This window comes from Crinia signifera, chromosome 1 (genome assembly GCF_055691185.1).
Source record: "Crinia signifera chromosome 1, ASM5569118v1, whole genome shotgun sequence".
Lineage (NCBI taxonomy): Eukaryota > Metazoa > Chordata > Amphibia > Anura > Myobatrachidae > Crinia > Crinia signifera.
Genome location: NC_139217.1, coordinates 324,184,613 through 324,197,476, shown reverse-complemented (window position 1 = coordinate 324,197,476; position 12,864 = coordinate 324,184,613). Strand labels below are relative to the sequence as shown.

Here is a 12,864-nt window from a genome sequence, read left to right as displayed (position 1 = left end):
AGTGCATACACACTGAGCCGCTTTCCACCTGCCCCGCGCCGTCAGCGCAGGGCTATGCAAAGCTGTCCTCAAAGTCACTCATTTGCTGGTATTAACAGCAGATGAGCGGGTTTCCCGGCGATGTTGCGGGAGCGCGCAGCAGCGCTCGTCGCTGGGGCATACACACTGGGCGGCTTTGAGCTGAAAGCTGCTCAAAACATGCTGTTTTGAGCGACTTTCAGTTCAAAGTCGCCCAGTGTGTATGGGCCTTAAGATTTAAGAAGATCTATCTATAATACAGGTTGAGTATAACTTATCCAAATTATTCCTAAAACCATAGGTTTCCACAATGTACTTTTCTATGTTTTTGCTAAACACCTACTCGGGACATGATGGGTAACTGGCACTACTGGGGACATGATATGTAACTGGCACTAATGGGGACATATGTAACTAGCACTAAATATGAGCAAGAAAATTATTGCTTGGAATTCAAATTCAGTGGCTGAACTAGTGCACAAACTTTGTTTCATGCACAAATCAAATATGTATGTGTGTGTGTTTTATCTGTTTGATGTTATTATACTACATGAATGCAAGATACCTCATTGAAATATAAAAATATTCCGAAACACAGAATAATCCGTTATCCAAAATACTTCTGAAGTATTTTGGATAGGGGATCCTCAACCTGTTTATCTTATAAGCATATTTCTTCACCAGCATTAACATAGATGTTTTAGAAACATTCACACATATGTCAGTCCATTTGGGTGGAGGAAATAAGTCCCATTCCCACTAGAGTTCAAACAATGGAATAGGAAGCCGTTTAGGAGAGATTGATTGATTTATCAAAGGTTGGAAAGATATAAAAATTTTAAGAAATAAAATACCAATCAACTTGTAAAGGAGGGTATTCAAACTGTGCCGGGTTTTTCACCAGACAAAAATTAGATTTCATCCTATTCAATCTCCGTGCTTATTTTTTGCCTTAGTGAAAACCACATGGAGCGTCGAATTTGCTGCCGATCCATGTGTTTTGTTGAATTAGCAGGGTTTTTCACCAGCTCGCCCATGCAGATTCTAGAAAAAATGAAGTGAAAATGTACACAAAAACGCCTGTGACTGAATACGGATTGGTGAATCATTGGTGTTTTTTCTCCTGTCAAACCCCCCCCCCCAGCAATTATTGAATACCCCCATAAAAGCCCAGGAGAAAAAATTGGCACAGAGATTGAAAAGGGTGAATCTAATTTGCCCTAAAAACGGGAAAAAACAGGCATGGATTGAATAAAATTAAAATTAAATTAAATAGTACATTTCAAATTATGAAATAGACACAAACAATAAGGAGAAAATAGCTAATAGGTAAATATGGTAAAATAGAATATCACTTTACCTGTAAAAATTCAGAAAACTGCCCCAAAGCAAAGAGTGCGGCATTCCTGACTACATGACTCGGATCAGTTATTCCCTGACAAACCAACTGTAGCATGGACTGGAGATGCCTGCCAAACGTAGAGAAATATTTTGGAAACCAATAATACTTTAATATAAGGGTCAACTTAAAAAGGCGAGAGTCCTACACTAGATACCTTACACTGGGGGAAAAACAGGATTTTGGTAATCCCCATTTAATCCATTTCTCCGAATTCACAGGGGACTTTACAGTGGGTATATAGAAGTGTAGTAACTGGGAGCTGGCACTCTAAACAATTTGAATAGTGTGTCAGCTCTCTATACCCCTCCCAATAACAATGGTGGGTGCAAGCGGAAGCTGTGGCTGAGAGCAAGGCAGGCGGTGCAGAGCCACATAGCTGGGGACAGGAGAGCAGCAGACTACGCATGTGCAGTCTAATCCCAAAATCCTAGGATTGGAAACTCCAATCCTGGGATTGAAATCCCAGCAATTTTAGGGCCAGATCCCGTATTGGCCACCCTAGTAATAACTGAATGGCAAGTGTGGTGGAGAACTTGAGAATAAGGATGGCATGGGGAGAATATATTTCAAGGGAAAGAGATGCATTACAGGGAGTATGGTAGGAATCAGTGATAAAGGTAATACGAATGTAGCCATGTTCATCCATCCTGCAATAGTTTGGATGGTACAAATAGTGTGCTGATTGATGAGCAGCGTGCACCTGTACACCAGTCCTTCCTGTGGGCATCTGCTGGGCTGTAACAATGCAGCATGCCACTTCCGCTTCCGGCTTCAGGCAGGACGGCCGCGTGAGGGGAGAGCTCCGTGGACGGCGAGGAGGGCGGCACCCCTAACTCGCCGGATCGCGTTCCCCAGCAGCTCAGACCAACGGCAACGTCCACCGGGAGAAGGCGTGAAGTGCATGGAGGGGTCTTTACCTCCCATGCCTAAACGACAGACCCGCCGCAGCTCAGCAAAGCCGCAGACGCAGGCTTCCAAAATGGCGGCCGCACCTTCATCCCTAGCTGACAAAATCCCAGCGGAGAAGCAGTCAGAGCAGGGACAGGCAGCCCAGCAGCAGCACCAGAATAACGAAGCCCTAGCAGAGGGGAAGCGGGCACCAGTGCAGCTACAACAATTCCAGTACCAGCCACAGCAGAAACAGGTACCAGGCACCCCACACTCCCCTATCACTGACTACCAAAGCACCCCTGAATGCCTAGTGCAGGACACAGGCAGTGGGGAAGAGGAAGACACAGATGCTGGGGCATATAAGGGGATGATGAAGGCTATCAAGGCAACGATAGCACCTATGTTCAAGGAGCAAGTGGAGGCATTTAATTTAAGCTTTGCTGACCTGAAAGGACACATGTCACAGCTCACACAGAGAGTATCACAGAATGAGGTGCAGATTGGGGCAACATTTCATGATGTACAAGAGTTGAAAACCCACAATGCTGAACTGCAAAAATCTGTATATGCTTTAACCAATAAGGTCGATGACCTTGAAAATAGATCAAGGAGATCGAACCTCAGATTAGTGGGACTCCCAGAGACGGTCAGAGGCCCTGCACTGCATCATTTTGTTCGCAACACCCTGCCATCCCTGCTGGGAGTAGAACAGGACTGCACGGATATGGTGATAGAAAGAGCCCATAGGCTGGGGCCTGAAAAGGAGGGAGTAAACGTGAGACCAAGAGTCATAATATTTAAATGCCTAAATTATTTACACAAGGAGACTTTATGGACAGCCTCGCGAAAGCTAAAATCATTGCAGTGGGAAGGTCACAAGCTGCATTTATTTCAAGACTATTCGGCGGAAGTGACCAGGGCGCGGAAAGAATTTACCAGCATTTGTTCAAAGCTCATTGCAGATAAAAAGAAGTTCGCCCTGTTATATCCCGCCCGTCTTAGGGTGTTTGAAGGGGACTCATTCAAGGATTTTTCTACAGCAGCAGATGCCAGGGCATATCTCCGGATGGAGAATGCAGAATCTGCCCAGCCGTAAGAAATATAAGTGGAACAGCTGACTAATGTATCAGCCACAAGGCTTTGGGGGTTGATATTTAATAGTAATTTGCATGTGGTTAATTCTAATAGAACCTTCATAGCTCGAGGCCTTTATATGCACTTAAGTACTTTAAGACGTAAAAGCTAATAAGTGTGATTTATGTATGGTTTACATGGGATACTAAGGGGAACGTGAATTACATGTTATAAATTCTGTTTCAATATTAGGGGTGCCGACCCGACTACGCAACCGGGGAGATTGGTTGGATCTGGTCAACCCGGGTGCGTAGCGATAGACGGAGGTAAGGCAATAGCCGTTAGAAGGTTGTTGGGGAGGGAGGAGCCACAACATTTAGGCTCACCCCTCACTGCTAAAGGTGTGAAAGTTAAATTGCACAGTATGAGAGCGATTTTATTCGCAGGGGAAAATTTTTGGGGTCAGGGGGTGGGGGGTGGAGGGATGGGAAAGTTGCGGGTATGTTTTTCTGTTTTTCTGTGGTTTGTTCAGGGGGGGGGACGGGGGGGGTGGGACTCAGGGCCGAGTGCATCTTTAGTAGGGAATATTCTTACAATAAGTTAGATGTCTAATGTGAAATTGTGTTCTTGGAATGTGGGAGGGATCAATTCCCCGATAAAGAGAAAGAAGCTACTGTTATACCTTAGAAAGCAAAAAGCAGACATCGTCCTGCTACAAGAAACACATCTCACTGATAGTGAGCATGAAAAACTGGGAGCAATGGGATTCAAGGTGGAAGCTTATGCTTCCTTTAATTCAAAGGCAAGGGGGGTGGCGATATTGTCGAGGAGGGTATTGGGGGCGGAGGTTACCAAAACAATTAAAGACCCGGAGGGGCGCTATATTCTTGCAGAAATGACAATTCAGGGGGAAAAGTATGTAATATGCAATATATATGCACCTAATGCTTACTCAAAAAAATTCTTTACTACTTTATTGACAAAATTGTACCCGTATGCAGATTCACGATTAATTCTAGGGGGGGATTTTAATATAGTTGCCAAACCATCAATAGATAAATCCTCTAAACCCAAACGAAAACCCACTATTCCAGCATTAGGCATTGGGGATATTTCATCACAACTACAGGTAGTGGATAGTTGGAGACTACTACATCCAACTGATAGAGAATACTCCTGTGTTTCCGCAGCTCATGGGTCACTGTCACGAATTGACTACATGCTCGTGTCTGCTGGCCTCTGTGGGCGTCTCCTAGAAGCTGGAATGGAACCGATAGTTTTGTCGGACCATTCCATGATATGGATAATGCTAGAAACGGAGCTGGACGTCGGGAAACACCGCCAATGGCGGTTTCCCTCGTACCTAGCGTCGTCAAAAACGTTCAGGGATGCCCTGGAGGCCAAGTGGATGGAGTACCAACATAATAATGGGGAGCACAATTCAGACCCACTGTTGAAATGGCAAGCGGCAAAGGCAGTTCTCAGAGGAGAAATCATTTCATACGTAAATAAATATCGCAAGGACAGGACGGTGGATTTGTTTAGGGCTCAAGAGCTATTGACCTCTGCTTACGCTAATTATAGTGCATCCCCTACCATGACACACAAAAATGACTACATGCAGGCAAAAACTCAGTTTGATGCGTTGCTGGAATCCCAAACTCTGTCAAGTATAGATAATACTAATTTTCAATTCTACCGGCACGGCAACAAAAATGGACGTTTGCTGTCCAATTTAATAAGAGGCACAAGAACATCTGCACACATTAAAACCCTACATACATCAGGGGGTGATAGGGTGCACAAAGGGCCAGATATACTTGAAGTATTGAGGGGATTCTACTCTAAACTTTACTCCCAGGGAGAATTAAATCAGGAGGAAAAAAATAAATTTTGGAACTCTGTTTCCATGCCACAGATTTCTACAGCTGCGGCGGAACGAATCATGGCCCCCATAACAGTAGAAGAAGTGACACAGGCTATAACCAAATTAAAACCCCTCAAAGCCCCTGGGCCTGATGGTTATTCAGGGGAATTTTATAAAATTCTAAAACCTAGGATAAGTGAAAATCTGACAGCAGTCTTTAATGCCATACTTGCGGGACAGCAACTACCGCTGTATTTCAACTCGGCAGTAATTAAGGTGCTCCCGAAGCCGGGAAGGGACCTAGAGGAACCGGGGTCTTATAGGCCCATCTCGTTATTAAACACTGACTATAAGTTGTTAACCAAAATTATTTCTGAAAGGATTAAGTACATTTTGCCTACAGTTATCTCCGAGGATCAGACCGGATTTATACACGGCCGCCACTCGGTGGTAAATGTACGCAAGTTACTGTCGGTGGTCCAGAGGCTAAGGGAAGAGGGGGGCTCGGGTGATCGGGTCATAATATCTATGGACGCCGAAAAGGCATTTGATCTGGTCACCTGGGACCATTTGTACGAAACGTTGGCTAGATTTGGATTCCCTCAGACCTTTATTCAACTGATAAATTCCCTATATACCTTACCCTACACACAAGTTGCATGTAATGGATATATCTCACTCCCTTTCCTTATTCAAAAGGGGACGAGGCAGGGGTGCCCGCTGTCCCCACTCCTATTCGCAATGGCTCTGGAGCCACTTGCAGTGGCACTTAGGGCCAATCAGGGTTTCAGGGGGATTACGGTAGGAAACACAGAATTAAAAGTCAGTCTCTTCGCAGATGATATGCTGCTATTTGTATCCCAGTTATCGGAATCCCTACCGGCCATTAAGACATGTATTAATGGATTTGGATCTTTTGCGGGTTATAAGATTAATTATCACAAATCAGAAATATTGCAGGTATTAGGACCTCAGGTAGCAGAAATACCGAGACATGTCATAGCCCCCTTCAAGTTAAATTCCAAAGCCATTAAATACTTAGGCATAAATGTCCCAGGCAATATTGGCGATTTATATAAACTAAATTATTCACCTATTATTGGAGAGTTGGAGAGAATGCTGGGGATTTGGAAATCATTACCGATATCAATGCTGGGAAGGGCGGTAGTCATACAGGTTATTGCATTCCCAAAGCTCTCATATAGCATCCAGATGCTTCCAATTAGGCTATCCAGAACTGATATACAGAAAATTAATAAAATATTTTTCTCTTTTTTGTGGCAGGGGAAAAAACCACGTATCTCCAGACATAAAACATATCTTAAAAAAGCTGATGGGGGGTTAGGAATACCAAATGTTCTGGCCTTCAGCCAAGCAGTCCACATGAGGTATATATTAGACTGGCTTCAGGGGTCTGATGCATACACACACAGGGCACTAGAGGGAGACATAGTCTCACCATATTCACTAGCAGGCCTGCTTCATGTCCCTAGAACTAAAATTCCACAGCAAATATTAGCAAATATATTGTTTAAAGACACATACTCCGCATGGCTATTTATTAACAAAAAATTGGGCCGCAGCCACCAGAATACAAAATACGATACATTATGGGGAAACCCAGGATTTACTCCAGGAATGTCAGAATTAGGATACGATAGATGGAAAAAGCAGGGGATACTGGCGGTCAAGGATGTATTTGACCCTGGAGGAAAGCTCCTATCATTTCAGGACATAGCAACTAAATATTCACTGCCCAACAGAGATTTTTTCATGTTTCTGCAGGTCAGGCACTTTATTCAATCTAAAAAGGGTCCTATGCTGGAGGCTGGTACTCCAGATGTGATCCAACAAGTGTTTACTTTGAGCTCCACGGGTCCTTATAGGATAAAATATATATATGGGGAAATTTTACCGATCTCACCTGAAAAGGTTTGGAACGCCATGGTACCAAAGTGGCGGACAGACATTCCAGGGGTTACGTCAAGTGAAATACTCCATGAACATATGGGAAAAACACTTAAAGTTTTACATTCCACTATGCTGCAGGAAGTCCACATAAAAACTTTGCATAGAGCGTACATCTCGCAAGCCCAGAGAAAATACTTTATACCTGGGGAACTAGGAATGTGTCTTAAATGCAGGGGCTCTAATGCTACATTCTTCCATCATATGTGGGACTGCGGGAAAATTAGAAAATTTTGGGACAAAGTAATGATGTATATTAATACCACATGTGGAATAAAACTTACAAAAGACCCTTTGGCAATGCTTTGCGCGAACTTCTCCAACTGGAGTGTACCTGGCCGAAAAACTGAACTGTTCCCTCTTTTGACCATAATTGTGACGGTTGCAAAGAAAGTAATTCTGCGCAGCTGGACTAGCTCATCTCCTCCATTTCTGCAGGATGTGAAAGTAGCACTAACACAATTGCTATATTTTGATAGGAGAGCTACACTGCCGATGGTGGAGGAAGGCGTTAAGAAATTTTATGCAAAATGGGGAACATTTATAAGATCACTGGGTGAAGACACACAGAAACATGTCATGAAAATATTTGAGGGCACATCTTGGTACTTACTCAGATCATTGTCAAATAACTGAGATGCACGGAGTCCTAGAGGGGGGAGGGAACGGGAGGGAGGTTGGGAGTTTATGGGGTTAAGGTTAGTTTGGATTGAGGTAGGATATTTGTTTTGTTCAAATACTTATAGCTATTGTATAAGGAAAAGGTATATTTAGTGCGGTAATGGAAAGAGTTGGGGTCAATATAGAGACCCAGGCAATTTATAATATTATGCCCGCATAGTTCTGAATAGGGGATAGAAAATCCAGGTAACATGTTACAGTAAGCAAAATAATTGTGACTCAAGAACCCTTTTTGTATACAATTGTTATGCTTTATTTTGTAATTTTTTGAGTTGTTCTGCGAAACAAATATTACAATGTACAGGAAATGTTTAACTATTGAAATGTTTTACATTGAAAAATTTAATAAAAACGTTTTAAAAAAAAAAAAAAAAAAAACAATGCAGCATGCCTTGATACGTATGCCGATGCATATGCATTGTGGAAACTGTGAGTGTGGCTTCATCTGTAGGAGCCTCCAATCTATTAAATGCTGTGCTGCAGTGATTGTGCAGCTAGGAACGAATATAATCTTTCCTGAATGCATTCTCGTTACCATGCAGTTACCAGCTCCACTTGTATGTGGCCAACATAAGTACAGATGTAGCCTCACCCACCTCTGCTGCTGAGCACCCTAGCAAAGATGGCGCAGCTAGTGTGTATACGCAAGTGCACACACCGCCACAGGAAATACATTCTGCGGCAATACACAGCCAAGCATGTTAAGTCACACCTACCACATGGTACACCATGTGTGCCAGTGCGGCTGTGATGAGGGTGTCTATAGTTTTTAAGGCAGTGTTTCCTAAACTATGCCATTACAGTCCAGGGTTTAAGGGTATCCATGCTTAAATCTAGATGGTTAAATCAAACTGATGGACATACTATTTAAGTCATCTGCGCTCAAACATGGATATCCTTAAAACCTTTAATGATGAAGTTTGTGAAACTTTGACCCAGTCCCAGTGGGAGAGCAAATAATAATAAAAGTGGCAAAGAGTGGTGTGGGCTGTTTTATCACTTTCAATGAACATCACAATTATGTATCCCTTAAACATTAATAGTATTTGCGGTCCCCTTTGCACACAAACATTGGAAAACACCCATGAGAACTACAACAGCATGATTCATCATGGATAAGGAAAAAAGAACACTATTCATTACTATTGCTTATTATACATACTTGTTCCGGATGTGATCAGCACAGCCCTCGCTGAGAACAGCAAGACACATAAGGCCAGCTTTCCGCTGATAGGGATTCGTACTAAGGAGACATGGCTCCATGAGCGGAGTCTTTGAAAGAAAAGATACAGAAGAAAAAAATATATTATATAATATACAACAAGACATTCAGAGACAAAGAGAGGACAGTGTATAATATAAATATGGATTTTGTGAGTACTGTTTAACCTTTCTCACCTCTGGTACACTGCATAGGTTGCTAAGGGGATCTGAAGGAGCTGGCACTTATTAGATACTACTATAACTTTAAAATAGAAGCTTCTCCCCTCTGCAACCCCTTGTCATAAGTACAAGCTAAAGCCCTAAACCATAGCTAAATAACATAGGATCACAAACAGATGATCCTGAGTGTCTGGTCTATGGGTTTGGCCCGCCCAACAGCATGTTATTGGCTGCTGTGCTGTCCGATATGTTTTCCCAGTCAGGCGTGCTTCAATAGCAAATAGGAATCCCAGGGATTCTCAATTCCAGCACAATTGCTGGGGTCATGTGGTGATCGGTTTGAATCCTACTACGGCTTTTACTGTGTGGAGTTTGTATGTTCTCCAAAAACAGGACATGCACAGAAGATGATTACTTTTTCCTCAGCGCTCATATCCTGCCTTATTATACTCAATCAGGCAATGGGCTGGTAGTCCTCTAGTGCTATGCTGTCAGTGTCTACTCTCCTTAGACAGCGACTGCTGGCAAACACAGGGGAGCTGCCGCTGAGTGAGTCCTTGAACCACATGCGAGTGAGTCCTTGAACCGTATACTATGTGTCCTTGAACAGTATGCGATCACCTGTAGAATGAAGCTCTACTCTATGCTCTGTACCAGCAATGTTCAACTGTAGTACATATCTCACCCCCTTTTGTATCTATCTGCACTGCATGCAGTAGATAAAAGGCAGAAACAATGTTAGCTATAATGAGTGACACTGAAGCGTTTCGCCTTGTTAAAGTGTGAAACAATTGCAAAAATAAAGTTAGATTCTCTATTTTTTTTTACAATGTTTAACCTTTTGAGTGCCAAATGCCAGTGTTGCACACCTTTGTTATATAAATTCAAATAAAAAAAAAAGGAAAAAGAAAAAGGATTAAATTTCCTATATAAAAAGGTAAACATTACAGGTCATTATGATGAATACAAATATTTGCTTGCCAATTTTCACACCAATTTTGAAAAAATTCACTTGGCACTCAAAGGGTTAAAAGACAAATGCATACTGTATGTATGACTTTCTGGCAAAGAAAGGGAATTTGCAGAGACATTATTCAAGTCTGTATACAAAATATGACCACGGTTTTCCACCTTTCAACAAAAGTGAAAGTCATAAAAATGTAGTAAAAGATAACATTCACTAAATCTATTTTACAGCCACAGGCAGTGGCTGAAGCATCTTTCACATACTTAATAAATAAATAAATAATAAGACATTTTTAGTGAAGCACAAGGGGAGAAGTCGCCACTGTGTATGGACACCTTAAATCTTAAATAAATTGCTAGCAAGTATCTCACCCAGCCAAACTTGTTCAACACCCGCCTTAAAGTAAACTTTAAGGCAGGATTTCGCCCAAAATGTTCACTACCCCATAAGGTGTGAGCACTTTTGGGCAAAAGGGGTCTGAATCAGGGAGGCAAAGGGGTTGAATTGGGCTGTCATTGCCTGTGTTTAAATGCTGCAGCAACAGCAAATCTTTCCCTTTACTGGAAACTGAATTACCCCTAAAGAGCATCAGCTTCACAGGCAAGAAGCTGGTGTCTTAAAGCAGTGCTCCAGAATAAAATGTCTGAGACAGAACCATCCCTCCCTTGGCTGAAGCACAAACAGGCTGGGACTCTACTATCAATAATGCTGAACTTTACTAGGAAAACCAATGTCTAGCCCAGCTACAGATCCACTGGCTGCCTTTATATTTGCACCGTTCCACTCCAAACAAGAGGAAAGCGGCAGTATAAACCCTCAAGACAGTGCAGTAAACTCGCAGATAATGAACGCAATATGTAGGATATCCATGATACTGGTAAGCCTTGCCAAACTCAGCGAGCAGGACACAACTGGAAAGCAAGACTAATGGCAGAGATAGGTTACCGGACAGGGTTTAAGAACAAGAAGTGCTATGCCAGGATAGTGACACTTGTTCTTCATCTTCAATTGAAAGGATCAATTTAAAGGTGCATACACATATACAGATTTTTATGTCTGATCTATCCGGAACAAAAACCTGGAAATGTATGGGAGCAAATGACAATCAAATATTTTCATCCAAATGCAGGAAATATCTGCTTTGATAAATTTGTTATATCAGAATGATTTAAACAATTTGTCTGACTGATCATTGTCTGTTTTCAAGCGTTTGGGAACAATTTTTTGGTTGTCATTTGCTCCCATACATTTCCAGGTTTTTGTTCCCACCAGATAGATCAGACAGAAAAATCTGTACGTGTGTACGCGCCTTTACTGCCTGATTATGGGCTACATCCGCTAACAAGAATCACCCCCCAAGTAAGATGGCAGTGGTGTATAAAGTACAGAGCCCTGAATGTAACCGACGCACAAATTAAGACATAACCGGGGCATAGCATAACAAAGGGGGATTACAGTAAAATCAGTCATTCCAAGACACTAAAAAAAAGAACAGAGACAGGGCATATACATTAAAAATGGATAAAACACTGCTAACAGAAACAGGCACACAGTAAATAAAAACTGTCTAGTTATAGCTCAACAGTCCAGACCCCAAATCGGCAGAAAGGAGCAAACTGTATGACCTGATCGCTTGGGAGGAGGTCTGAAGCCCACTCTCAGGAGACTAGATGCACCAGGCAATGCAGCGAAAATAGTTGCTCAGCATCTCACCTAGGATGAGGAACAACCCTAGTGGCAGGATGACTGCAGAGAGAAAGAGCCAAAGGGGCTGCAGAGGATCTAACGGGGAGAGCTCACTTCCCCTTTCCGACATGGACAATAGCCATAATTAAAAAGACCTTGGTTGCCTGGGCTCTAGTGGTCTAGCACGGGTCCAGGCAACTTTGACATTCAGTCAGCACCACATTTAACATTTATCCAGCTATGGCACGGTGTGCTTCCAGGTACCCGTCTGAAAACGGCAACTATTTCACTTTGCTGCAACTGCCGTGCAGGGGGTGGAAGAAGAAGCAGCAAAGGCGTCCTGCAGGACTACTAGCGCTGCCCACTCTAAAAAGTTCAAATTAACAGAAATAATTAAATGAAAGAGTTGAGGCTGCCCCTGTTTAACAACGCCAATGCCAGAGCTACTGCTGGGAAGGAAAAAAGTTAACTGGTTGGTGCATGTAGAAGAAAAATAAATGAATAACAAAGTAATTTTTGAGATGGCAATCGAAGGACACCTATTACAGTAGTAGATTCATGAGAAATGGTCAACCAAGCAACTTTTGATGAAACAATTCAAAATGAAGGACATACATACCAGTCGAGGAAACAACTTCTCAGGCGGAAGATGAAGCGCCAATATGTCAATCACCTGTAACACCAAACACATAAAATAATATTTTCCATCTTCTTAGAATGTACATGCCACATTAGATACAGGTGTTCCATAGCTGACCTGAACTGCATAGTGTTTGGGTGACTCTACTTCAGCCCCCTCTTCCAACAACTCCTCATCTTCGTCCTCTTGGTCTTCTGGGTCCATTTGCCCAGGTGGAGGCTCAGCATACATGATGGGGAAAATAGCATTGAGAATTGGAGTCAGCAGCTTTTGCTTCAAGATGGACT

General features: G+C 42.6%; 1 protein-coding gene across 2 annotated transcripts in view; it reads right to left on the bottom strand.

Annotated features, from left to right (window-relative positions):
- The window catches only part of IPO4 (importin 4), an 87,527-nt gene that overhangs the window by 47,243 nt on the left and 27,420 nt on the right, over positions 1 to 12,864 (bottom strand). For both annotated transcript variants that reach the window (XM_083188023.1, XM_083188032.1), the window contains exons 10-13: positions 12,695 to 12,862; positions 12,557 to 12,610; positions 9,064 to 9,173; positions 1,379 to 1,487 (exon numbers count right to left, since the gene is read on the bottom strand). In XM_083188023.1, the coding sequence (XP_083044149.1) occupies positions 1,379 to 1,487; positions 9,064 to 9,173; positions 12,557 to 12,610; positions 12,695 to 12,862 (441 nt within the window). The remainder of the gene's footprint in view (positions 1 to 1,378; positions 1,488 to 9,063; positions 9,174 to 12,556; positions 12,611 to 12,694; positions 12,863 to 12,864) is intronic.